This window comes from Pseudopodoces humilis, chromosome 6 (genome assembly GCF_049639895.1).
Source record: "Pseudopodoces humilis isolate 2021_Gansu_Grassland_sample_001 chromosome 6, ASM4963989v1, whole genome shotgun sequence".
Classification (NCBI taxonomy): domain Eukaryota; kingdom Metazoa; phylum Chordata; class Aves; order Passeriformes; family Paridae; genus Pseudopodoces; species Pseudopodoces humilis.
Genome location: NC_142205.1, coordinates 5,894,118 through 5,919,143, shown reverse-complemented (window position 1 = coordinate 5,919,143; position 25,026 = coordinate 5,894,118). Strand labels below are relative to the sequence as shown.

Genomic DNA, 25,026 nt, shown 5'->3' with positions numbered 1-25,026 from the left:
CCCCTGCCCTGGGGAGCCTGTTCAGTGCCCAGCCACCCTCTGGGGACAGAACCTTTTCCTAAGCTGGTAGAATCAAGCACTTGTACAAAACCTTGCTGCTGGCAGGCTGGAGGAAGGCAGGCACAGCAGCTGAGCTGGTCTCAGAGATGCTCTTCCTTCATCTGCCCTTGGCACAAGCAAGAGGATCAGACTCATGCTACACAGCTGCTTCCCCTGGTGCCCTCCCATTTCCTGCAGGAGTTCCTGCAGCAGCACAAGAGCTGGAGCTATCGACACACATCCATGCACCAGAGAGGCTGAACTCTCTTCAGCTCTTTATCAGCACCTCAACAGTCCCTAGGAGTTCAGTACCCAGTTTCAATGCCAACCCATCACAGGCTGCAGTGACTCTTTTTGGCACTTCCCCATTCCACAGTCAGGCAGCTCTTCACGTCTCCTTATGCAACTTCCTGCACAGGAACCATGGAAAAATTAATACCAGAAGAGATAAGGCATGTCCCTGGCTGTGATAGCTCCTACAGAGAGTTACACAAAGAAGAATTCAGTGCAGAATACAATGGCTTTATCACAGCTCCCAAACTCTTTGGTGACTTTTTAACCAAACACTATTAAGGCCTATTTACAAAGGATGATGCAGATTCTTTGCAAAGTATAAATCTGTGAAATAGCAACAGAACACACAGAGCTTTCTTCTTATCTCACTTCCAGCAAGGCTGAGGCACAGACCAGAAGCTGCAGTGTTTACACCATTGTAGGAGACACACCCATGATTTTAAGGCCAATGCTATAACCCAGTCCAAAATGTTCTCACATACACATTAAGTTCAAAATCTTGGAAGCCCACAATTTGGTCAGTGTCAAGAGGGGTTTCTCTCTTCCAGGCACCAGACAGATAATTCCACTGATAGGCATTAAAAAGGCATAAATGAACAGAGAAAAAGTTGCCAGCTACCATCTGCCCTGGTTTTGGGTATGTGGAATTGCATCAGGACTTTCAACTGGATCAGCAAGACATGTAAAATCTTTAATAAAGGAGGGAGAAGAAATATAAAACTGAGCAACAAATACATCAGTAGAAAGTGGTTTCATCAGTTTATTGCTTTTTGCTGCCATTTCACAGAGTGTCGAGTCTGCAAAGACTACCACAGACAAGGTTTTACCAGAAGCCATGATACAGGTAGGAAATCTAATCCTACATCCGCACAATTTGCAAATTTGACAGTAAATACAGCATCTCCAAAAAGCTATTGGCATTTACATTAATCAACTGATTATTTTGAAGTTGCTGAACAAAGTTAAGTGGTGAGGGACCAGGTGCTCAGAATCACAGACTTCTTGTGCATTCAAGACATCCTCCCAACACACACATTCTGAAATCTTCCAAAATTTCATAAATACTAAATGAAATTAAGGTATTCTGCTTCCAGTTTAAATACCAGGAGAGAATAGTTACCACATTTTAATATATTAACTAAAGGACTATTTGTATAATTCTCTTCACACAAGAAATATTTTTTAATTAAATAATATACTTACAAAAAAAACCCAGACTAGAAATTTATTGCAAGTATAAAATTAATATTTTTCATGGAGAAGGAGGTTATATTAATATTATTGCTATGAACACAGTGCCAGAAACAAGAACTCCTGATTTTTAAATTTGTTCAAGCTCCCACAACTGAATTTAAAGGACACATGGGACTTCAGAAAGATGAAGTCCACAACTTTCTTCAGTTATGTTTTATTATCTGATGTCCTTTTATTGCCTCTTAGTATAACAGTGAGCATCAGTCTGTTGCTCCTGCATTCCAACATTATCATTCATTAGATCTTCTCTCCAGGGAATAAAAACCCAAAACACAACCACCCGAATCTTGCATTTTCCACAAGTATAAAATTTGGAACTACAATTTCATTCATATCCTTGTGCATAACAAAGAAAAGTGGGAACATTCACCATGTGAAGAGTCCATGAGTATGAACAATGTTTCTAGGCCAACATTTGATTGATTTGCTGACAAGTTTTCACTGCCAAAGGAAGCTTTTTTCACATACTGTAGATTGAGTAACACCACTCCTCAGTGCAAACAGTCATACCTGATACGCTACTAGTAACAAAAATATTAAACATAAAAACCTTGCTTACAGATCTGCACAGCCCAGTGCTTTTGCAATGCACTGACTTCCACCACCAAGAACACACATCTATAGCTTTCTTTTCTCTTTTGGTTTATAACATTTGCTGTTATCAGCAGTTCTCCACCTTTTTATTGGATTATGCTATTTTCTTAAAATGATTTTCTTCTTAACTTAGACACTCACCCAATTACTGACTTGGGGGAAAACCAACAACTCTACTTCTCCAACTGACTATTTAAGTCAATACTGGATTTCACAAGGGTTATCAGCATTGCAAACTATTAAGTTAACAATGTCCATAATTCATTACTTAAGGATCATAAAACTAACCAGTGGAGATTGTAACCTAGTCATACATTTAAGTATTGCTAAATGATTGATACAAACTAGTGTTTTATAGAACCAGCAATGCTCAAGTCACTCAAAAAATAATTTTTAAAAAAGGGGCAAATTTTGTATTAATGCCACTTCTTTAATTGGGATAGCTGAATTCTGCTGCAAATAATCTAGTTAGAGACATTTAGGTGGGACTTCAGGAATGGAAACGGCAAATGACCTGCTTTGGGTTAAAGCCTCCTCCTGGATAAATCCTCTTCCAGAGTCCCCTGGGCCCAAATGTGCTTCACAATGCAGGATTCTAACCCAATACATCAATGGTTTTAATACCAATCATGAACATCAAAGTACTTACTACTCAGTTGTTGCCACAACAATTCCTTTTCCTTCAACTCCACTCCTATGTATGTCCTTCACCCCCCAAAATATGTTATTAGCAAAATAATATAAATATTTGAAGAGTAAATGCAATGCTCAAGTTCAAGACATGAAAGACTTGAGAAGTATATTCCTTTCTTTTCATGGCATGCATGAAAAGGAGTCAAGATACCAAGAACTGGATCAACAAAGACAGCAGATCCGGGGAAAATAACTCTTGTACGCTATTAGACAATTCAGGCCAGCTATGTGCGTTCCATATACATTTGAAAACAAAAAAACCTGCTTTTATTCAGACAACTTAAAACATTAAATACTTTAAATGGATGTCTTTCAACTCTGAATCATATTTACATAGCTATTCACAGAAATGTGCAAAGTAAAATCTGACAGGGAAACTAATTTAAAAGTCCAACAACTTGAACACGACGTTAAAAAAGGCAGCAGGGACTCCACATCCATTTCATGTACACTTTATAGAACTAAAGAGAGGGAAAGGGTTGATCCAGCTGAACCTCTGGAAATGTAACAAATCTATCCATGCTGCAAGTCAGTCACTAGCTGTCTTTGCTGCAGAATTCACAGTGTATCCCTCCAGTGAGGTCTTTGACAACTTTTTCTTTGATCAGTTTTTGCAGGAATTTTGTTTCACTTGTCACATTGTGCATAAATTGTTCTTTCATGGCAGCCATGCAGAGGTTGTTGTAATAGTGCAAAGGTGTGCTGGGCTGATCCAGGTTATATCCAAATCCTGCTATGCTCACTTCATCACACAAATGTGTGGCCAGAACAACTGCTATGACCCCAATTGTAGGTACATTCTAAAAAGGGAGAACAGCGTGATTTGCTCAGTTCAAACATATTGTCCTTTATCGGGTTTATAAGCACTTTACACAACTTAATGACTATTCCCTCTCCTCTTTTAAAACTGAAATCAATTAAAACTACAACTAAAAATCAATTCAATAAGTGAGTAAAACTAACTCCAGGGCAAAATACTGATACAATTTAAGTATTTGGCTTTTGGCTGTCAACACAATTTTTTTTCCTGTGAAGGCAAGATGCCCCCTGACTGTGTAGTTAAGCTGCAAGTGAACCTTCACTTCAAACATTCAAACAGCTCCTCACAGAGTTAAAACTTGACACTTCTTGATGTACACTTATTTAATTCTTAAGCAACAACAGGCTCTCTAACAGTGTTCTTTACAATATGACCTTTTTTCAGTGGAAAACCCACGAAGAAGGCAAATTTACTACCGTACCATTAAGATACTCAACTTGTTATATTACGTAATTTTGATAAGTAAATGTGAGAAGACCCTTCAGATATTTGTGCCATAATCTCAAGTGCTTTCACACAAAATGTAAAAAAGATGGTGGTTAGTATTTTTTGTAGTTCAAGACAACTAGTGACATCAAATTTCTCAAATATGCAATTAAAGAAACAAAAATGCAGTGTATGATTAAACCAGGCAATTCATCACTCTGTACCACTGCTGGAGCAAAGGACATGGAAGGAGGAAATGCCCATCAGCTGCTACTGAGCATTCTCTGGCATACAAAGCAATTCCAGCAGCTGGAAGGCTGCTTTACACTGGCCTGGTTTCCAGGCTCTCTGCTTTCTCTGCAGTTGGAGACATCTGGCTACAGTCAATGGCTGGTTTAACTTAATAGGGCCACTTTTAACAGGTTTAACATACATCAAATGCAAGTTTTTAAACACTGGAATGAGTTTATGTCTCACTGCTTCTGAATGCCATTTCATGTCAGCATACAGCAAAATATGAGACAAAATAGCTCATCTAAAAAAGTGAGCTGAAATCTTACTTTGATTTTGCACTAGTAAATACAAGAGTCTTTTGAGAGCACAGTAATTTCCCTATTACCTGAGAAACTGCACAGAAAAAGTTACAAGCCCAAAACATTTTTCAGTTTCTTATTTTATTTACCTTGTTATTTACTGTCTCCTTTTGGTGAAAGGAAACTTCTTACCTTATCCCAACCCCAGAATTTTGATCGAGGCTCAGGGAACTGTAAAATGTCAAAAGCTGTCTCTTTGATAATGACTGGATTCAGAATCCGAAATTGCTTTGATGTGAAAGGAATTTTCTCAGCAACCTCCTTCCAAAAAAAGAGTCGCACCCACAGAGGCTAAGAGAAATAAAAATATATAGTTAAGACTGAAACTCTGAGACAAATACAGTATACAAGTTATAGACATCACCAGGGACCCTGAAAAATTTAGGAAACAGTTTATAGCTAAGGTGGTTTGGAAATATCAGTGTATAGATCAAATGACTGACCCAAAAGAAGAAAAACCTTCAAAGTACCTGGAATTGCAGAGAGGACAGCAGAAGGAATAGTTGTCTATTCTGAATATTTGACTGCACTTTGTGTTTATCAGTCAACATATTCATCAGCACCTATGGGCTCTTCAGGCCACTCCAGCACAGCTGAGCAGGCAATAATATTTAAAGAAATGAGGAAGGGAACCACAGTTTCCCACAAAGATTAACCAGGCACTCCAAAGCAAGCACTGGATTTAAAACAATTGTGTTCAAGCTCTGAAGTGAAAAGCTGCTGTTTGACAGCATCCACCCAGTGATAAATGCAACTCTTCAGAAAAGGATTTACACAGGACTCAAAAACCCAGATTCTGATCTCATGCCACTGCTGTCAGTTAGATGCCACTGCTAATGGAAGAAAAAATACTACATCACACTAATTCTACAAGTCTTTCCATGAAATCGGCAACAGTAAGCCAATGATAAAACTGATACAGCTCCAACGTAGACATGTATTTTTTTAAACAGGCTTTAAGGAACAACAGCTTAACTGATCAAACACAGGTTGCAGTGCTCCCGTTTTCCCAGCCATGCTCTGGATCAGTTTACTTCAGTACCAGTGCCTGAGAGAGCTGAGCCAACTCACAGCTGAGTATTTGAAGGAAGTAGGGTTTCAGTTCACAGAACCACAGAGCCACTGAAGTTAGGGAGATCACATGGTTCAGCTCCTCTGGCTCAAGCAGACACCTCGAGCCAGATGTTCAACACCATGTCTAGATGACTGTAAGAAACATGTTGATGGATATTCAACTTGACAAGCTCCCTCTTGTCCCATCACTGGGCACCACCAAAGAGAGCCTGGCTCCATCCTCTTTGCACTTTCCCCTCAGATATTTATATACATTAATAAGATCCCCCAAAAGTCATCTCTCCTCTAGGCCAAACACTCCCAGCTCTGTCAGTCTTCCCTCATGGTAGAGATGCTCCAGTCCCTTATGCATCTTCCTGGCTCTTCTGTGCAGTAGTAGACAGTCCTGATCAAGATTTAACAGACCTTCTCATATTGTAAAGATCACAGAATTAAGAAGGGAATTTGGAGTACCTAAACTAGCATAGATCAAACTGTTAAAAGACTTGACAGGCCTTCTAAATACCTCTCAGTAATTTTTACTTTCTGAAATTATCTGCCTGCAGATTGAAAGAGGTAGAAGCCACCAATTCACAATAATTTGGAAACATCAAACCCTTCCATCAGTTCCTTAGGAATCTCAGCACTTCTTTAAATGTTTAGTGAAAAATAAACAACCTTATAATTTAGGAGCATCAGACAAATGTTCAATTATATGTTAACTCTGTGTATGCCCATTGTAGCAGTACAGACTTCAGCTGCTAAAAAAATGGACTGGCATTCAAAAATCTCATTTCTATTTTGGACTCCACAGTCACTTAAACCAAATGTGAAATGAATTCCACTTCAGTAAACACTCAGTATATCACGTAGCCTGCTGAAAACCACCAATATCTCCACAAAAAAGAAGTACTACTGTCAGCATGGGGCTTCAACACAAATGCTGGTCCAACTGTAACTAGGAGACAGAGCTAAAAAAAACCCACAAAGTTATATAAAAGATCCTCAGCACAATAAACCAGGAAGTAACAGATCAATCAGCTTCTTTAAGTACTGGAAAACAAAACAAACAAAAATATGGGTACGTGAGACTGTCACTTTACATACCAAGGTTTCATTTTTTACTATGGCTTGAAGCCAGTTGAAATCAACTCTTTTAAACAGAACAGCCACAAACAAGCTTGCAGGAGGATACTCATGTTCAGAAAAGGGGGCTCCTTCGGGGTAAGTCATCCGTATTGTTGTTTTGTTACCAACATGATCTGTGTAACCTTGAACTGGTGCATCGTTTAACCTGGGGGAAAAGAAAACCACAATGGAGAGATATTAAATAAACAGGTTACAATCTCATTAAAATATCAGACACTAAGCAAAAACTTGTTCTTTGGCCCACAGATTTTTAACTGAGCAGACTACAGTGTTTTCTTACAACCCCCATGTTCTTGCCTCACTCACTCTTCCAGCCCTTCTCTTTGGGAGGAAGCCAATTCGATTTCTATATTAAATGGCACAAGTGCAGAACTTTGGAAAGAAAAGCTTGAAGAGTAAAGTGACTTAAGACAGCATTGCAGAATTTCGTATATTTTGCTTTGTGTCAACTCAGAGAGGCTTAAAAGTAGAACAGGAAGAAAACACACAGAAAGTTGCCTGTGTTACCCTTTTCATATATATATATTTATATATACACACACACACACTCACGAGTATTCCACACAATAAGTCATACAAGTTATCCCTCCAATGCAATGTAACGCATCCTGTGGGTTTATATCATCTCCTGTTTAGCAAAAACAGATGCTGGCACACTGCTGACAGAAACGGCATCATCTCCCTCCATGAGTTCTGCAGAAGAGCTCAAGTCCTGCAAACTTCTCCACATCAACAGAAAAATCACCTTAATCTTAGCAGCCCTAAATTCAGAGGACAGCTAATACAAGTTCTCTGCCCCTCCACATGCTAACAGGTTTGTTTACCTTTTAATAAGGGCTATTGACTCAAATATTCCCTTAATAAGGGGAACAAGCCTTAATTTACAAAACAAGTTGAGAAAATGCTTGTATTATGTTATTTGTGACTTTACATGATCCAAAACAACATTTTAAATTATACTTTTCAGAAGGCATAAATACAGAGCATGTAATTCAGATGTCAGAAATCAAGGCAATCATAGAAGCAGTCACTGACCTCGTAAAGATAAGGGAATATAAGTGTGTTATAAAGTGTGTAAGCAAACTGTGTACTGAAACACCAATTAAATTTTATTGTGTTTGAAATAGCTGTTATAAAAAAATCTTTTGAATAAGCATTCAAACTAGCCATGGGGAAAAAAGCTGAGGTGAGTCCTTACGTCCTGATGTTTAAGATTTGAAAGCTTTAAAATGTGAAAGAATAAACCCAGTACTGTCTACCTGTCTATGATGTCACTAGCTTCTATCTAGTTTCTGCCCATGTGAGTTTTGTACCTGAAGTCCACAAATAATTACACTGAATTCCTTTCTTTTAAACATGACAATTTATTTTGCACCTAAGACTTCAAATTCCACCAAGTCACAAGTAAATTTCTCAAAAGTACTTTCAGAAAGTCTTGTAGGTCTATGTTGGTTCATAAAATAATGATGAAGTAGTTGGAGTCCTTAAATGAAAAATACATACCTTATAACAATATCAAACTGATTCAATAAGTGACCCAGCTCTGATCCATGAAGAATTCCACCACTGCCAACAACAACACAACGCTTACAGTGCTTTGACTTCAAATCTTCTGGTAAATCATGCTCAGGTAAGAGTTCAAGGAGATCTTTAAGTGTATCAAAGAACTTGTGAAATCCAAAAGGAGGTTCATATTTAAATAAAGCTTCATCTTCATTTATATTTTTCCTCACAAAGGGAGATATGTCCATGCTGTATTTCTCTGCAAACAACTTTTCCATCTCTTTCTTCGCGTAAGAAGGTCGGCACTGCTCCTGCAGTACGGCGCTGGCAAATTGCTGTGCCCTCTGAAACAAAACACACGAGATTTCAGCCAGGAAATGCAGGAATGCACAAAGCCCTCGGAATGTGGCCCACCAGCTGACCACCAGCAGTTTAGCAAACACAGGGGTAATAAAGAAAGAATAAGTAGAGAAATTTTAAAGCACTTACTCAAATGTAGATATGAGCCAGTGCATGGTGAAAACCTGCAGAGGAATTCCACTCCATTCAGTCCTTTAAACCTGGGTATGAGGTTTTCTAAAGAATTTTTAGGCTAGTAGAGGCGCTAAGTGAAAATGACCAGTTTGTACTACCATTTGCAACACCAAATAAAAAAATCTAGACATACTTCTATCTGTCCAATTTAGCAGCAAGTGGAATTTCACTCTGCTCAGCTGCATGACCTGAGTTCTGCCCGTGGTAGGATTCCACCAGAGATGCATCCATTCATTGGGTAAAAGTTCTGTGCAACAGCAGCTGGACTTGCTTATTCACCAGAATGAAGCAATGCTTCTTCCATAAATATTGCTAAAGTGCTAATGACTAAAACATGACTTTATAAGGAATGCCAGGAGGGGGTGTTTCGGGCCTTCTTTTAAAGACTGATCACCAAAATAAGAGACTACTGTTCCATATTGCATAAAAATATTAAAGAGACAGACAAAACTACACACTGATCACCTCATAATAAAAACAAAGCACTATTAGTGTACATTTTTAGAAATTTGTAGAGGCAAGCTGGTATCTGATGTAAAAAGAGGAACAGCAAAGTTATTGCTTTTATCAGCTAAAATAAAATCCTGTTTGCATCATATCTTTCCCAATCAACTCGGCTGGTTTTTCCTCCACTGTAATTAAAAAAAACCCATGAGCAAACAGGGGTCAGAGATACAAGATTCAAATCTACTGTTAATAATAGTGTGTATCTAAGGGAACAGGGAGGGAAGTTCTACTGCTGGCTTTTTGGTTTGTTTTTTTTTAACCAAGATTGACTTACAGAACTTCCTCTACCACTATTACGAAGGTTTCTGCATAAACACCACACTGGGCAAAGCACGACTGAGCAACTTCTTTTGAGAAGCAATAAACTTTTTGAGATAGCAATAAACACAGTCCATGAAATCTTCAGGTTTGCTTGGTTTAATGTGTTTGTTCTTCAGAATCAAGAATACTATTGAAAAAATAAGCAAGCCAAATGAGAAAAAAAGGGAAGCAAAGAGGCTCAGAAGGGGAAAGACATGCACAGAAGATGATGGCAAGTGGGGGAGTGTCCTGGGGTGACTTTATGATACTGGTATCCCCAATCGTCTGGTTTATATTATATATTAAGTTCTGCACCTTTAAGACTGGCTTTGAGAGCAAGAGAGGGGGAAGAAGAAGCGCACAGTTTGTGTTAAGGAAAAACATCACTCCCACACATCTCGCTGGCGGGACTGTGGTGTCTGCAGCACGGACAGACAGCGGGACAGAGCTTCTCTCTGGCTTTTAGTTAGTTCTAGCTAGCTGAGGCAGAGGAGTTCCCTAGACCTTTGTTTGTTTTTTTCCCAATTTTCTTGGATCTGTGCAAGCCTGCTCTGGACTGAACACCCAGCCAAACCCCGGGAGCTCACGCCTGTGGCCCACCTGGGCCTGAGCCTCAGCACTTTCCAGCGACGGAGGGACTGATAAGAACCTGAGCGAGCCGAGCTACACCACATGAAAAAGACTTTTTTTCCTCCTAGATTTGCCATCCCATCAAACAGCAAGAGGTTTTATTATTTAATATTACTCAATTTCTGTTAAATAAACAGCTATTTCCACTTCTCTCTAAGGAATTTTTTTTCTTTTCCCGGACCAGTTGGTGGGGAGGGGCATTTCCCTGGGGAAATCCCCATTTGGAGTTTTCCTTCCTAATTTGCCCTAAACTAAGACAGGGAGGATGCACATGCAGTAATGCTAAGATGAGATGGTCTTAAGCCAGGGTCTCTGCTGGAAGTTCCCTTTTAGCATTGAGACATCCAAAGACAGAAATCTAACAGCCCTAAGCCAGGTAAGTTCTGCTATAAAGTGCAAATAGTTAGAGTAGCAAATGCTTCGGTGGCGTCTGTTACACCTCTTTAAAAGCTGCTTGCAAATCTGTAGCTAAAGTAAGTAGCTGCCACCTTGAATGAATAAATGAAAAAAATTATTATTAAGGAGGAGCTGCACCCTCCTGGATATTTGCCCTGTGATTCCAAAAACATCTGATCAATTACAAAGCAAAGCAGACTGGGAAATTGGCTTAGGTTAAAAAAATAATAAAAACAAAAAACCAAAAAAACCCTTTGGTTTAATATGTTAGGTTTGGGTTGTTTTAGGTTTTTTAATATGTTACTTTTCATTTGCATCAATCTTCTGATCACCAGTATCATCTGCACTGACAAAATGGGATGATGGCATGTCCATTTCAAAGCTTAAAGTCACAGTTATCTAATTTTAACCCTAAAAACTCAGCTTCTCTATGTGCTTCTGTCATCACTTTACAAGAACAAAAACCAGAATGTCTATGGCATGAAAAGAAGTAAAATATACTTCTTCTCAACAGATAATTTCAGGATTCTAACTCTTTGTTGCAGCGCCCTATAACTCTTGCATTGTCAACTAATAAGATTTTTTTTTTAAGCCAAGTGGGAAAAAAAAGCCAAAAAATACCAACCCTTACACGATCGAGGTCCACATACGGCATTTTTGTTCTGTCACATTCCTCAGGGCCAAAATGTAATTTGAGGATATAAAGGAAGCACCCTCCAACCACAAACAGTGCAAGAATTCTGAAAACAAATAGGACAGTGAGGGATAAGAGAGAAAAACAAAAACATCTTTTTGTGATATTCAGTCAACTACTAAATCAATATTTTTAAGCAAATTTAAGCCAGTTGAACTTCATGTGAATACTTGCATTTGAATCAAACCAAAAAAAGAAACAACAACTATTGCTTTGTTCATTTCAAGTCTTGTATAACTCTTCAAAGTTATCTGCAGGAAAGTATGAACACATACAGATGCCTGGATAAGGAAAATGCTTGCATCATATGCTTTGAATGCATCTCTGATGAGTCAAACAGTTCTCCACACATAATGAAACCAAGAGTGACTTTTTTTTCTTCTTTAAACGTCGTATCTTGGAAAACATTTTCATGCAAGCTGGAAAAAAGGCTGGAACATCAAATTGCATGATTTTGGGTCATGGAAACAAAATTTTCAACTCACTGGCAGGCCAGACTGCAGAACTTAGATGCTCAGGCTGAAAAGCCTTAGTTACTTACACCCCCAAAAAAAGCAGCAGAAAAAGTCCAACCAAATATATATATAATATAACAAATGTTAGCTCATTTCATGTTTAAACCCATCTGTAGAATACTTACATCATTATTTGGTTAAAGTTGTGGTTGCTGCTCAAGTACATAATTTGAGCTTTCTTATTGATTTTCATTTCCTATTGTGTCCTAAGGACTGGACATTTGTTTAAATGTCTTTAAAAATGTACAAGTTATTAAGTGCTCAATGCTTCCTGAAACTCTTTCAGATGAAGTTAATACAGATTTCCAATAATTTTTTTTTTAAAAAAGCTTGTGCTATATGAACAAAACATGCAATCCCAGCACTCAGTGTGCAGTACAGACTGCAAACAAGGTGACCCCTGGAAACACAGGGCTGCTCTCACATCTCACTTAACTAAATTACATTTTCCACTGGAAGGTGATCTAAGAGTTTCATTAGCATGTTAGGCTGCAACCCCTGGAGATCAGCCAACAGGCAGAAAGCAGAAAATTCGCAGCTGACAAATGAGGCTGGTTTTCCTCCAGAAGTTAATCAAGTATCCCCAGATTCAGCTAGGGTTGCACTATCCAGGTTATATCCACCTGTGTATGTAACAGTTTGTCTTTGGGTTTTTTAGCTTTAAGACCTAAAAATTAATGTGGCATCATAGTAGTGAACATTTTAGGTATAAAATACAGTCCTGGATCTAGGTGTCCACACATCTTTTAATTTTAATTTGATGTCAAGCTATCAACAATGGAGTATGGAGTAAGGTTTTTGATGTAGCATTCCAGAAATCTTCACAACAAAATAACTATATAAAAAACACCTCCCCAGGATACCCACTCAACATCCACCGGCCATTCCCTCAGTTATCAGGCTGTACAGAAGTCTCAGCATTGTTATTTATCTGCATACAAAAAAGATTGGAAATACTTGTGAGTGAAGTACTAGACTCTCACTTTGGCTGGGGAAAACAGGTACTACAAGTTAGCCTGGGCTCCTTGTGTGAAAGTGTTTTCAGCATCCCACGGAAAGCTGTGTGCTTAACCCTCCATTCATAGCCTGTGGTAATCCCATGCTTTGATTTCTGCATCCATTTTGTAATTGCCCAGGCTGGGGGTAGAACAACTGTCCTCTGTGTAGCTGTGACAACGACACTTACTTGCGAGTACCTTTTAAAAACCAGCTTGGTCTTCTCATCTTCATGTGCAGCCACCTTACACCATTGCACAGGAGGTGAAGGATCACTTTTCAGTTTGACAGAGTTATTGTCACTCAGTGTTGCTGTAAAAAAAAAATAAAAAGTTACCATAACTTTTGCTGAATTGAAGGAAAGTTTACAGGACACCCATGGAGCAACAACTTTGTTTCCCAGAGAAGACTGCAATTCTTAGTTAGGGTGCCAGGAATATTGAATTGCTCCTGAGTTCCTTGTGATCAAGAACTCACTCATTTCAGCTGCATGATTCTAAAAATGTTGCCAGGTCTTTGCATTCTTCTTAAGCCAGAAGTCTAATAATTGCCAATTGCATCAGTTACTCTCAAACACTTGTTTGATCTGATCAAACAATCTATACAATACACTCAGGGTACTCAGGATCTCTGAATCAAAATCAAATCCCTGTGCTATGCTTCCCACTAGGCCTCAAGGATGCTTTCAGCATGCAGAACCCATACAAGCCATCCTCAAAACAGGAGCCCACATTTCAAATAATCTCCCCAGTTTCCCCAAGGCCAAGCAAACGTATCTCACCATCACTGGTCTGAATCTACCACTGACCTCTTCAGCAGGCCCAACAACACACCCAGCAACTTCAACAGCAGGCACCAGAGAGGGTGTGGAGGGAATTTCTTCCTGGCGCACTGCAGGACCAGGAGGCTGCCAGCACCAGGGAAGCACAGCAGCAGCTCCCTGCACAGAACATGGGGGAACCCAGCAGGGCAGCACAGTGCTCCCTCACAGATGGGCAGGGCACTGACCATTAGCTGACAAGACGCAATCTTGTTGCTCCCACAATTTCTATCAGCATGCTCCAATAATGATTTTGGAAAGAAAAATGCAGGCTGGCACATCATCTTCTCCCAGGCTGCTGCCAGTAACCAAAGACATGAGAATGGAATCCCCATGAAGAGCCCACCCAAACGAGCCTGCTGGTTTTCCCAGGGTGAAGGAACACAGGCAAGGGTTTTTCCTCTCCTATCCACCCAGAGCAACACTCCCTTTAATCAGCCAGCCATGGAAAGGTGCAGCCTGCTGCTCCACAGGGGAGGATTTCAGCCCTGCTCCTTCCTTTCATCTCGACACTTGACCCTGTCTGCTCTCCACTGCAAAGGTGTTCACCTCTTCTGCTCTCCTGCCAAGAGTTCTGTCACAGGAATTTCTAAGAAGAGCAAGACTAAGGGAAGGTTTTTCTCTAGGAATGATCTTCCTCATTCTCTTTTCCACCTCTTTTTATTGTTTATGGTATGGATATGACCCATTTGAACCAGCCTGTATTGACTCTTGAAAACACTGGACAAACAACTGATGTTCTTAAACACCAGGATGAAGGAGCTGAGGAGAGAGAAGTACCCCCTCCAGATACCAAATCCAGGCCACTGAAATTTCAAGGGTATCCAATTCAGAAGATGACCCAGTCTCTTTGCATAATTGTAATTTCTCAGTAACAAATTTGATAATCCCAGTAGAAGGTCAAACTGCCAAAAAACACTGTGAGGGTGGGACAAGGAGAGATAAAGATCAACAGCATCTGAAACCCTTTGAAGAGCAGGCAGCAGTCAAGTCATGCTTTCAGGGTCACATGCAAATGATCACAACCCACAAAACAGAGCAAGGCAGGAAAACCCTAATGGTTTTTACCAGCAGGAACCTTGACCACGTACCTCAAACAAAAGTAACTTGGTTGTTATGGCATCACTAAGAACCTCAAATTCCCCACTTGACTGTATTTACTAATTGCACAGACTGTGAGCTGTCACACCCGTTTGCAGGCCTTTGTTTCAGCCCATTTGAGATCTGAAAGCACTGTAAAATTTTAAGTCAGTACCATCATGGTTGTCTTGAAACTGGGTAAACTGAAATTTAAGGGGTGACATCCCCCAGTCCCCCAGAATTCTACCAGTTAAGCTGGAAATCAAATCCAGCTCTTATCTACCACACAACCTGTCAGGACACAGGACAAACCAGGTTACAAACAAACAGGTTACAGGGAAGCTATGAAGCCTTAATAGCTCCTCATTTTCTCAGAGCAACACCTCATCTTTACTGGCTGCATCTATACTGCTGAATAAAACCAGCACAGGGGTGCCAAACTGGGGTGTTGACATCAGCACCTGTCATCCACGTCAGTTTGCTCTCAGCTAGAATTGGCAATAAATCATTTAAGTTCAGATGGGTAAAGATGTCAAAAAAAATTGTTACAAGGACCATATCCCAGGGTCAATTATGGATCACCAACTTGAACTGCTCTACCTTGAGGTATGCAGTGCCAGCCCAGCAGGACTGGTACCATCACCTTTTACAACACACATCCTTCCTGCCACACTACACAGAGAAGCCAGCTCAGCAGCTCTCATCCAGTACCTTGACACTAACACAGCTCAGAGGTAATGGGTATCCATAGAGATCAGGGTGCACAGGGAGCAGCCCCAGTTCATGAAGCAAGAACACACAGTAGGAGCTGCGATCAGAGGATGCTGCAGAGGGTGAACACAGCCTGCAGACCATGTGGAAGCTCCAGGACAGCTCCACACAGAACAGAGAGGGCATTCCATCAGATCACCTCAGAGGAGACTGTCTCACACCAGCACAAACAAGAGGCGCTCAGCACTGTTTGGGAAAGGGATGGGATCACTCAGCAGCACTGATAGCTCATGGCAGGGATGCGACCACTGAAAGCTGCTATAGCACAAAACAAGCCAGCAATTACATCTGTCAGCCCCCCCAGATCTCCACAAACACACCTGCAGAGAAGCATAAAATGGGACTTTTTTTAAAATGAAAAAGCAGGAAACAAGCTTCACCTATTTTTACTAGAAAACAATGCAGGTATTAATTCTCTCTCGAGTAAACATTAAGAGGTAACTCAATCACAGTCCATAGGAACCTAGGTCAGAATGGATTTTGCACAAAAGAATTAGTCAAACTTGATACCAGGCTGCAAGAGATCTGAATGACAGTGAGGAACTGAAGAGGTGGATGGTGATGACGACAGAAAGGAATCAAACAGGAATGCAAGACTGCAATAAGCTATTATAATAGTGCTATTAGTGCTGATAGTGCTATTAGGAAGTGATCCTTGCCTCTGAGCAAAATAAATTCCAGTTGTTCCCTGCTTCATTCATCCTGGATGTGCAAAAAGAAACAGTGAAATAGAAAATTTAATTAATCACCTCAACACATCCTTTCCAAGTCCAACTCGTAGTATGCACAATGTTATTTTTTTGTTACATAAACAAGTGATAACGTCAGTTTTCATTTCCTTTGCAACAGTTAACTTCAGTTTGACTTTTGTCAGCTACAATCATGACAGATGAATTCTTTCTCAAACAAGTCAATATATATAGACCAACACATAGGTCAGAAAGCATCTGTCCAGCACAGCTTTTGTTTTTTAATTACTCAGGGTTGGATCCTGCACTCTTACTCAAGTCAATGAGCCCTTCCGCTGGCTGGAATGGTGTAAGAGTGCTCAAAAGAGCAAGGTGGCAGTAACAAGCACCTTTGAGTGCAGCTTTCCCACAGCATTCCTGAATTAAAAAATAAAAAAATAAAAAAAGTCTCCAAATTTGCAGAGAGAACCAGAGCAGCCAAGATCCCAGAGGACCAAAGGTGCTATTGCATACAAACACCATTACATTCTTTCAGGAAGGGGCCCTGTTATAGTTGTTTTGAGAGCCACAAATGCAAATGTCTCAATTTGTGTACAAAACATAGTTCAGTAGTACTGAGGTATTACAACCACACTTTGCATTGACCTTTCTGTTGCTACTCATTGTGGTGTAATCCCCAAGGACTCAGGGGATTTAAATTTGTTTCATCTGCTGAATTTAAGTGGTCTGTGCAAAGCTGCTGCTAAGGCTAAATTGTCCATTAATACAATATACTCCAAAGCTTTTGTGGTGTTATTCTTTCCACCATGATTTACTTTTGTCTCATTGTTATTCTTAAGTAGACAACACTTCCACACTTGGAGTATTTCAGAAGCAATTCATTTAAACCTTCAGGAAGTCTTTTCATGTGTGAATGCTAAAAGCTAAAAAGCAGCATGTATCAAGTTGTAGTAACCACTGCCACACCCTGGAAAGTGCATTTGGTGATGTTCAGCACCTGGATTTACCCAAAGACAAAGCCAAGGTCTCTCAGCAGGCACGGGGACAGGAGCAGACAGCCTGCACACGAGTGCAGCATGATGCGCACACCTGCATCCTCACCAGGTTCCCATCAAGCCCCCAAAATTACAACCCCACACAGGCAATGCTTCCACTTAAAATTTCCCCTTTCACAGTACCACCAGAAGCTGTGGAAACACCCAGCTTTACCAGGCAGTCAGTAGAAAGGTCTTGCCGCACAAAGCAGCCTTTGAAGTTCATGTAACAAGAGCAAGAAGCTCTCAGGGCAAAGCAATTCAAGAAAACGAAACCCAAAGTCACACTTATGTAAAGGATTTAAGAATAGTGAATGGTGGGGCCCCAGCAGGTATTGAAACAGAAGCAAAAACTAATTCAAAAAATACACAAAACCCTCCTGCTCACTTCATTCCTCCTCCCCTAAATCAGATACAAAATTACTTGAACATAGTTCCAAAATCAGTAAAGGAGAACACAAAAGCTAATTGGTTTCGAGCAACATTTGTTTCAAAAGAGAGAGACAAGGTTGAAAAGCAGAGGCGTTTTCACACAAGAATCTGGAGCTCTTTATTGGAGATGTGGTCATCATTCAGTAATGAATACTGCATGAATTTTCTGTCCTGTGGCTTTTAAAGAAAACAAAACAAAAAAAAATCCCACAGATATACTGCAAAACTTTATGCAAGAAGTTAGAAGAGAATAATTAAGAGAACTTAAACTTACACATTGATTTTGGAAACATTTGAAGAAAGCAGATAGCAAAAAACAGACAACTACAACATTAATGTCTGTGACTATTTCCAAGAATTGGGCCCATGAAAAGATTACACATTTCGATCTAACTTCATTATTGACCAAATAGACAAGTTATTAATTTTCAATAAGGTTTTCAAAATTGATACAATATTTTAAGAGAATGCTATTGATTTATGTCAAAACATGAAAAGCAGTTTGGTGACATTTACAGTTAGGATTGATTTTGTTTGCTTCTGCAGGACTGAAATCCACAGCAATCAAAACGTTAGGGCTGAGACATTAAAAAAGGGAATGAAAGGAATGACTAATTAGGTGGTAGCTTTTCTGGTTTAGGCTTCAAAGCCAGTCACCAAGCAGAGCCTCTCAGGATACCAAAGAATATGAAAAATTTAAAATTATTCATCTTCTGTTCTACTTTAAGGCCATCATTACAAAACTGGTTCAAAAATCAGTATAAAATTCTCCCAATTCCTTCCTACATCCATCCCACAGATCCGTTCGATTCTCTTTAATGGGCAAACCAGTCTTGATTCAGGGCATTTTTAAGTAATAGGATTTTTGTCAATGAATACATTGACAAAATGTATTAGCAAATCTAATATTGGAAAGAACAAAATGACAGACGAGTAAACACTGTACCAGCTTACCTACTGTGGCACAGGAAGCACAAAAATCTGCTCAGGGACTCTCCCTCCCAAGTCTCCTTATCAAAGCATGATACTGCCAGATCCTTCCCATGCTTTCAAACATTATCTCCTCATTGGAAAAAAAATCATAAAAAAGAAGTTTTGCAAATAACCTCTGTTTCTATAAAACATGGTAGAAAAATCTTCTTAAACCAACAGTGGACCAAGCCTCATCCCAATAACAATTAAGGGGAAAACGATAATGCAAAGAAAAAAATGCTGAAGCTAAGGAGAGTTAGTTGTGCACCCCATCACACACAAAGTAATCCACAGCTGTAAGTGTTGCACAGCCAAGCTGCTGCCTCACAACTGCAATCCCAGGTATTTTTATCTATCCAAATCACAGAGTATTTCTTAATACAAAAACAATTTTGAAACATTCACTTCTGACATGAAGAATTTGTTGCTACAAAACAACAAATCTGGAAAATGTACAAACATCCTCTAGCAAGAGGCACTCCAGAAATTGCAGTGTAGTAAAGGACTGCCTGGCTTTCATGGAATCACAGGATCGTCCAGTTCCAACCCCCTGCCATGTGCAGGGACACCTTCCACTATCCCAGTTTGCTCCAAGCCCCATCCAACCTGGCCTTGAGAACTTCCAGGGATGGGGAGTAACAGCTTCTCTCGACAACCTGCACCAGGGCCTCTCCACCCTCACAGCACTAATATTTCTTCCTAATATCCAGTCTAAACCCGCCCTTTGTCAGTTTGAAGTCATTCCACCTGTCCTGTCACTCTGTGCCCTTGTCAAAAGACCACATCAAGTCCAGCCTCTCATCCACCAGCACCCCAAAGTCCTTCTCCTCAGGGCTAATCTCAATCCATTCTCTGCTCAGCCTGGATTTGTGCTTGGGATTGCCATGACACAGGTGCGGGACCTTGATGGACTTCATGAGGTTAACTTACCAATGACTTCTGCAGAAGTTAATCCAAATTTTTCAGCTGAATTTCAAACACAGGTTTAACAGATCAGGAAAGCTAATAACCTGCCCTGATGTTGAAACTGGATTTAAAATCTATTCAAGGAAAGTAAAAAGCCTTCCATCTGGATGGTCCCATTTGCCCATACTGACAAAATACTTAGGAAAGGCGGAGGAAGAAGAACAACAGACAAGTTATCCCAAAGGAACTGTGTCTGATTGGAAAATCTCCTTCTATGATATAATGAACACTGAAATACCTTCATAAAGGACTTAATGAAAATCCTTTAAAACCATAAGCATGAGGAAAAATTCCAGTGATGTTAATGAGCTGAGGGAGATTTACTAGAAACATGCCAAAGCATAAGAGACTTTTTTGTTATGATTGGTAGCAATATATTCAGTCTGGATGTTGTCTTGGTTTGAAGAAAGACAGGTGTCTGCTAAGGAAGGCAGAAACCTCTCTTGAAATAAATAAAAATGTAAACCACGACAACCCCCCTTCAAAAATTATAATCTTGAAATCAAAGTGCTCTCAGGCAAAGATACAGAAATAGGAATAACAGTTCTTTACTAAGGAAATTAAAATTAAAACGCAGTAGTACAAGAAAAGAAAACCAACAAAAAAACAACCCACTGACAGAGTTAGAATTCAACCTGACCCCCTGTTAGTCAGGGTGTTGGTAGCAGTCTGATTAAATGGTGGCTGCAGCCCTCCTGGAGTGACAGATGTGGTTCTGTTGAAGCGGTGATCCTATAGAAAGGTGTAGTTTCCCTCTGAAGGTCCACTGGTGATGCAGATGGGTCCGGTCTCTTCTCTGGGATCCAATGGTGAAAGGCTTCCTGTGGTGGTCCAAGTCTCAGAGTATATCCAGGTAGGAATGCTTGGTTCCTCCCCCTGGGTGGAGCATCTCACAATGGGATGATGTAATTTTATCAGTCCTGCAGTGAGACTCAATGGCCCAATAACAGAAGATATCCCCTGGAGGGAGGATGGGTCATGGAAGAGATAAAGAACACTGCCCCACCTGGTTTCAACAGGTGATAATAGCATACTTTTGGTTACATCTTGCATTGCAACTCAAAACAGATGTTTATCTTCAAATAATTTCCTGATCACCACCCTACCACTTCCTATAACAAGACATAATAAGACAGCATCAGGAAGCTGTTGCAGATTAGGTACTGACATCTCACCAGAGAACAAACGTGAAGCTAAATTAAAAAAAAAATAAAATTTAAACTTAAAAAAAATTAAAATTTAATTTTAACTAAAAATTAAATTAAAAATTTTAATTAAAGAATTAAAAATACTTCTGCCAATTATTTCTTCATCTGCCACTATATAAATCCCACAGTAAAGTTGGCAGTTTAACATATTTAGACACTTCAGAAGCTTTCTTTTAGTATTGTCTGCTTAGTGCCTATGACTATTGAATGAAAAAAAGCAGTTGACATCTGTTTTAATGAATAGAGTCAGTTGTTTTGGTTAATTGAAGAATACATCTGTGATGGCAGAAAAAGGTTTAGCCTATAATATGGTCATAAGCACCTTCAATAGGATATTGATTACATTAGTGAATAATGCATCTTACAAAATGCACTTTGGTCGGAAAGGTTTTTTTATCAGACAATAAAAATTTAAAACAATGCTGTCTGTATGATCTGTAGTTCATTTAGTCAAGATCCATCTCCTCAGAAAATGAGAACTTATTACTGAACCCTATTTGTGTGGACACAATTGGTAAAAAGTGAAACAAGGACCAAATGAGAATTTCAGAGCAGTTGACAGAAACTCTCACAGGCATCAACAACATGACAGGTGAAAATTACTTTTCTGGGAGCCAGGAATACCACCAAGCAACATTAATATCCTAGAGACATCATGACTTTTCTATCCTTGCCTTGTGACACTCTACTTGTGTTTTCTTCTAATTATTTAATGGGTCACGCCTACATCCTCTTTGCAATATCAACCACCAGCTCATAAAACCATTAACAACCTTACATAATTGTGTCTACTTAAGCACTCTTTTCCTTTAGGAAGGATACACATAGTTAGGTTACAAATTGCTGTTAACCTTGGGTCATCCAGAGAGAACATCAAAAGAAATGGTTTCAGCTCAAATAAGGTCCAATTACCAGCTTAACTAGAGATACTCAGAGTGTAACACCATCACTTCCTCTCAGCATCATTCACAGGAAGATTTCTGGACATTAACAGTGCCTGCTAAAATAATATTATAGGGAAAGAACTCTTACTGAGGTTCTAAATGATAGTTTAATGTTCAAAACAAGGATATTCCCTTAATTTCACATCTGCCTCAGCACCCTCTTCTCTAGTCAAATATTGCAGAATTTTCTGTGAAACTCCTTTCAGGTGCTCTCAAGCGTGTAACAGCAAAAAGCAAATAAAACAAACAAAAAAAACATCAACAAGATATGCTTCAACACTGAATTGCACTGCTGATGCTTTGTGACAGACAAAAGCAGCATCTGAGTATGGAATTTTTCTGATTCACAGAAAGTCAGCGTCCCAGCCAAGCAGGAAGAAATCGGTGACTTGAAGTATTGCTGTTGTGAAGAGTGTGCTATTAAAAAGTAACGTTTATTTCTTACAAGGGAAGCTTTTAGACTCTCTCATCCCTTTTCCTTTTGGAGCAAATTCCATTTTTCCCATTCATGCTACTTGTGTAAGAAACAGTAGCCTGCCTGCTCTGGATGTTCAGAACCTGACGTCAGCCCCTCCTCAGCATCTGCTGAAGCCCACAAACACACACAGTGAATGGGCTGCAGCATAACAGCAGCCAGCTGCTACTAAAAATCCCCCCTTTGCACATCTCCCCGTTCTCATCCTCCTCCCCAGGCTCACAGATCCACATTTGAGGAAGCACTGCACCACTCCAGCACTCAGAGGAAGAGCCACGCCAGCCAGGAAGGGAGGAAGAAAGCACAGTGCACCAGAACATCACCTATCACCAGCTGGGTGATGTCATCCAGCACAAGAGGAAGAGATTTCTGAGCCTCTGCAAGGAAGCCAAAACAATTTCCCCTTACATGGGAAGTTTGAGGAGAGAAGTCTTCCCTAAAAGAAATGGTCTGAAAAGGCAGGGCATAGCGTTAATCTTTACTGCATTAAGGAAACAGCAGACTTATATAGCCAAGATACTTCATATGACATCTAAAATATGCAGCACAATAGCACCAAACAACTGGATTATGGAACAATGTTAATAGTACAGCAGCATTTTTGCCACACTATCATTTAACATTCCAAGACATCATAGTAAAGTCACACTTGAGCCTACAGAAGCAAGAGAGGGGAATGCCAAAAACCTCCCATAAAAACAAGGCAAAAAATAAAATTGCAATACAGCAAAAAAACATAGCCGTAAACAATTTTAATGCTTAAGTTCTGAACCTAAGACTTCAGGACCTAACAGGCTGCAGGGTGCTGATGGGAAGGGTAAAGGAAGAGCCTCTCCCAAGGAGAACAGAGAGCTTGGGTTGTCCAGCTTTGCAAAACAAAAATTGAGAGTTTGTCCTTAGATACATCAAACATGTAAACACCAAAGCCAAAACCAAACCTTTCAAACAAAAGCACAAAGGAAAAAGCGGACATAAAGAGGGACTATGGGCAAAAGATTCCTGAGAAGCAAAGGAATCCCATAGGAATTCCCATAGGAGTAATGGAAAATAACAGACTACACAAGTTTTAAGGAAGTCTTCAATAATTAATGAATGACATTATCAGTGAGAGCTGCTTGTGACAGGGAAGACTCCTCCATGAGCCTGAAGTCCTATGTCCAGTTACAGTTGTGTGGTTTTGAAGCACTGGACGTGCCTGCTGGAGATGCTTTAACCTGTTCTGTTTCATTCAGACTCACACATCATTTGAAAATTACACCATAACAAGTTTGAATCATTGTGTGTGTCTTTTTCAGTTATTTAGCCTTTATGATAACTCAGGAACTACTGAAGTCTTCCAGGGCCTCTTAATCTAAACAAACAACCTGATCACCAAATGCTCCAACTTTCCACCAGTCTTGGCATGTTTCGCGTCTGAAGTATGCAAAGCAAACAAAATTGAACAGTTTTAGCCCATTCTCCTCAGGAAAAGGAAGTTTCTGCTACCACAGTTTGTCTTCCTACATCCTGCTCCTAACTGCCTGTCAATCATTTGACCAATCTGCTGGAACTCTAGAGAAGGAAGGACGCTAAACCCAAAAAAGTTGCAGGAAACCAGAGGGATGAGCTCATTTCTCATCAAGCCCGCAGAAGCAGACAACGCACCAAAATGCTTTCATGCACTAACTCTCCAGCTGCATTTTGACCTCTTAAAAGAAATTCCCTGAGTTTGGCTAGCAGAGTGAAAGCTTGGGAGATAGCTCAAGGTTTCCTGCTGCATGATCCAAAAGGGAGATAGTAACCTAACTGCAGCATAACAGATGGAATAACATAGCCTGCATGAAAAACCCCCCTCTCTAGACTGAATCTGCACAGTTCCATCGTAAGGTGTAGTTTAAAAACACGTATCCACTTCAGAAGCATAGAAGAGCACTTAGCGAATTTTCTTTAGAGAAATAATGAATATACATCTTTATCTTCTCTATTCCCCAAAATGAGACAAAGCCAGTCATTTTCCACCGCAGAGCTGTTTACATGCAGTAATTTTAAGAACATTTCCTAATAACTTCCCTCACTAAAGAGAACTGCAAAATCAACATCCCTCCTCCAGCAGCCTTATATTTTGATCTTACCTATTGAAATAGAAAAAATGAACACAAAACAAATCTCGGCACAAAGGGAAAAAACAGGAAACTCTTTAGCGAGTAGCGCTGAAGCAAATAGAAAGGTTTTGGCAGTAACAGCAGAAGCCGTATCTGGTTTGCATTCACATCACTCCAAGCATGAAAAGACAGAATCCCTCACAAAACGCCTATCGGATCCCGCAGAGAAGCAGAAGCCTATAAATTTTACTCCAGAGGAACAACTCAATACAGCCGCAGCTAAGACATCCTCTCCCTCCAGCCCAAGGCAAACACGACTTCCACCACCCATCTCCTCCAGAACGCAGCCCCCACCTCCCCATCCCCTCTCTTCCCTGCGTGGAAGGGAGGGAGAGACCTGGAAGCTCTGGCGCACATCCTGCAGATTGCTCCAGCCCGAGCCCGCAGGCCCCGCGCCGCCGCATCGGCCTGAGCCGGCGCTGACCCCGCTGCGGTGTCCGCGGTGAAGCCGGCGCGGTGCGGAGCGGAGCGGAGCAGAGCGGAGGCCCCGGCTCTATGAGGCGC

At 40.2% G+C, this 25,026-nt stretch overlaps 1 protein-coding gene across 4 annotated transcripts; it reads right to left on the bottom strand.

Moving 5' to 3' along the window:
* Positions 1-1,069: 1,069 nt before the first annotated feature.
* On the bottom strand, positions 1,070-25,026 carry ST3GAL5 (ST3 beta-galactoside alpha-2,3-sialyltransferase 5). Of its 4 annotated transcripts, none has more exons than XM_005517914.3 (7): positions 24,860-25,026; positions 13,191-13,302; positions 11,411-11,525; positions 8,419-8,762; positions 6,874-7,060; positions 4,846-5,004; positions 1,070-3,674 (listed from the first exon to the last, which is right to left on the bottom strand). In XM_005517914.3, the coding sequence occupies exons 1-7, from the start codon at positions 24,924-24,926 to the stop codon at positions 3,411-3,413; spliced, it is 1,248 nt and encodes a 415-aa protein (XP_005517971.2). In that variant the 5' UTR covers positions 24,927-25,026; the 3' UTR covers positions 1,070-3,410. The 4 variants fall into 4 exon arrangements, with proteins under 4 accessions (XP_005517971.2, XP_014118579.1, XP_005517970.1 ...); XM_014263104.2 differs by having other exon boundaries at positions 11,417-11,525; XM_005517913.3 differs by having other exon boundaries at positions 13,181-13,302; positions 24,860-24,997.

What these genes read in the sequence shown, in the direction of transcription:
- ST3GAL5 (XM_005517914.3), bottom strand. Translation starts at nt 24,926, where the DNA reads ATGCGGCGGCGCGGGGCCTGCGGGCTCGGGCTGGAGCAATCTGCAGGA. An exon ending in ACCAAGCTGGTTTTTAAAAG is followed by an intron (nt 11,526 to 13,190) that starts GTACTCGCAAGT and finishes ATTTGTTTTCAG; the next exon opens with AATTCTTGCACTGTTTGTGG. An exon ending in TAGTAAAAAATGAAACCTTG is followed by an intron (nt 5,005 to 6,873) that starts GTATGTAAAGTG and finishes TATTTCTCTTAG; the next exon opens with CCTCTGTGGGTGCGACTCTT.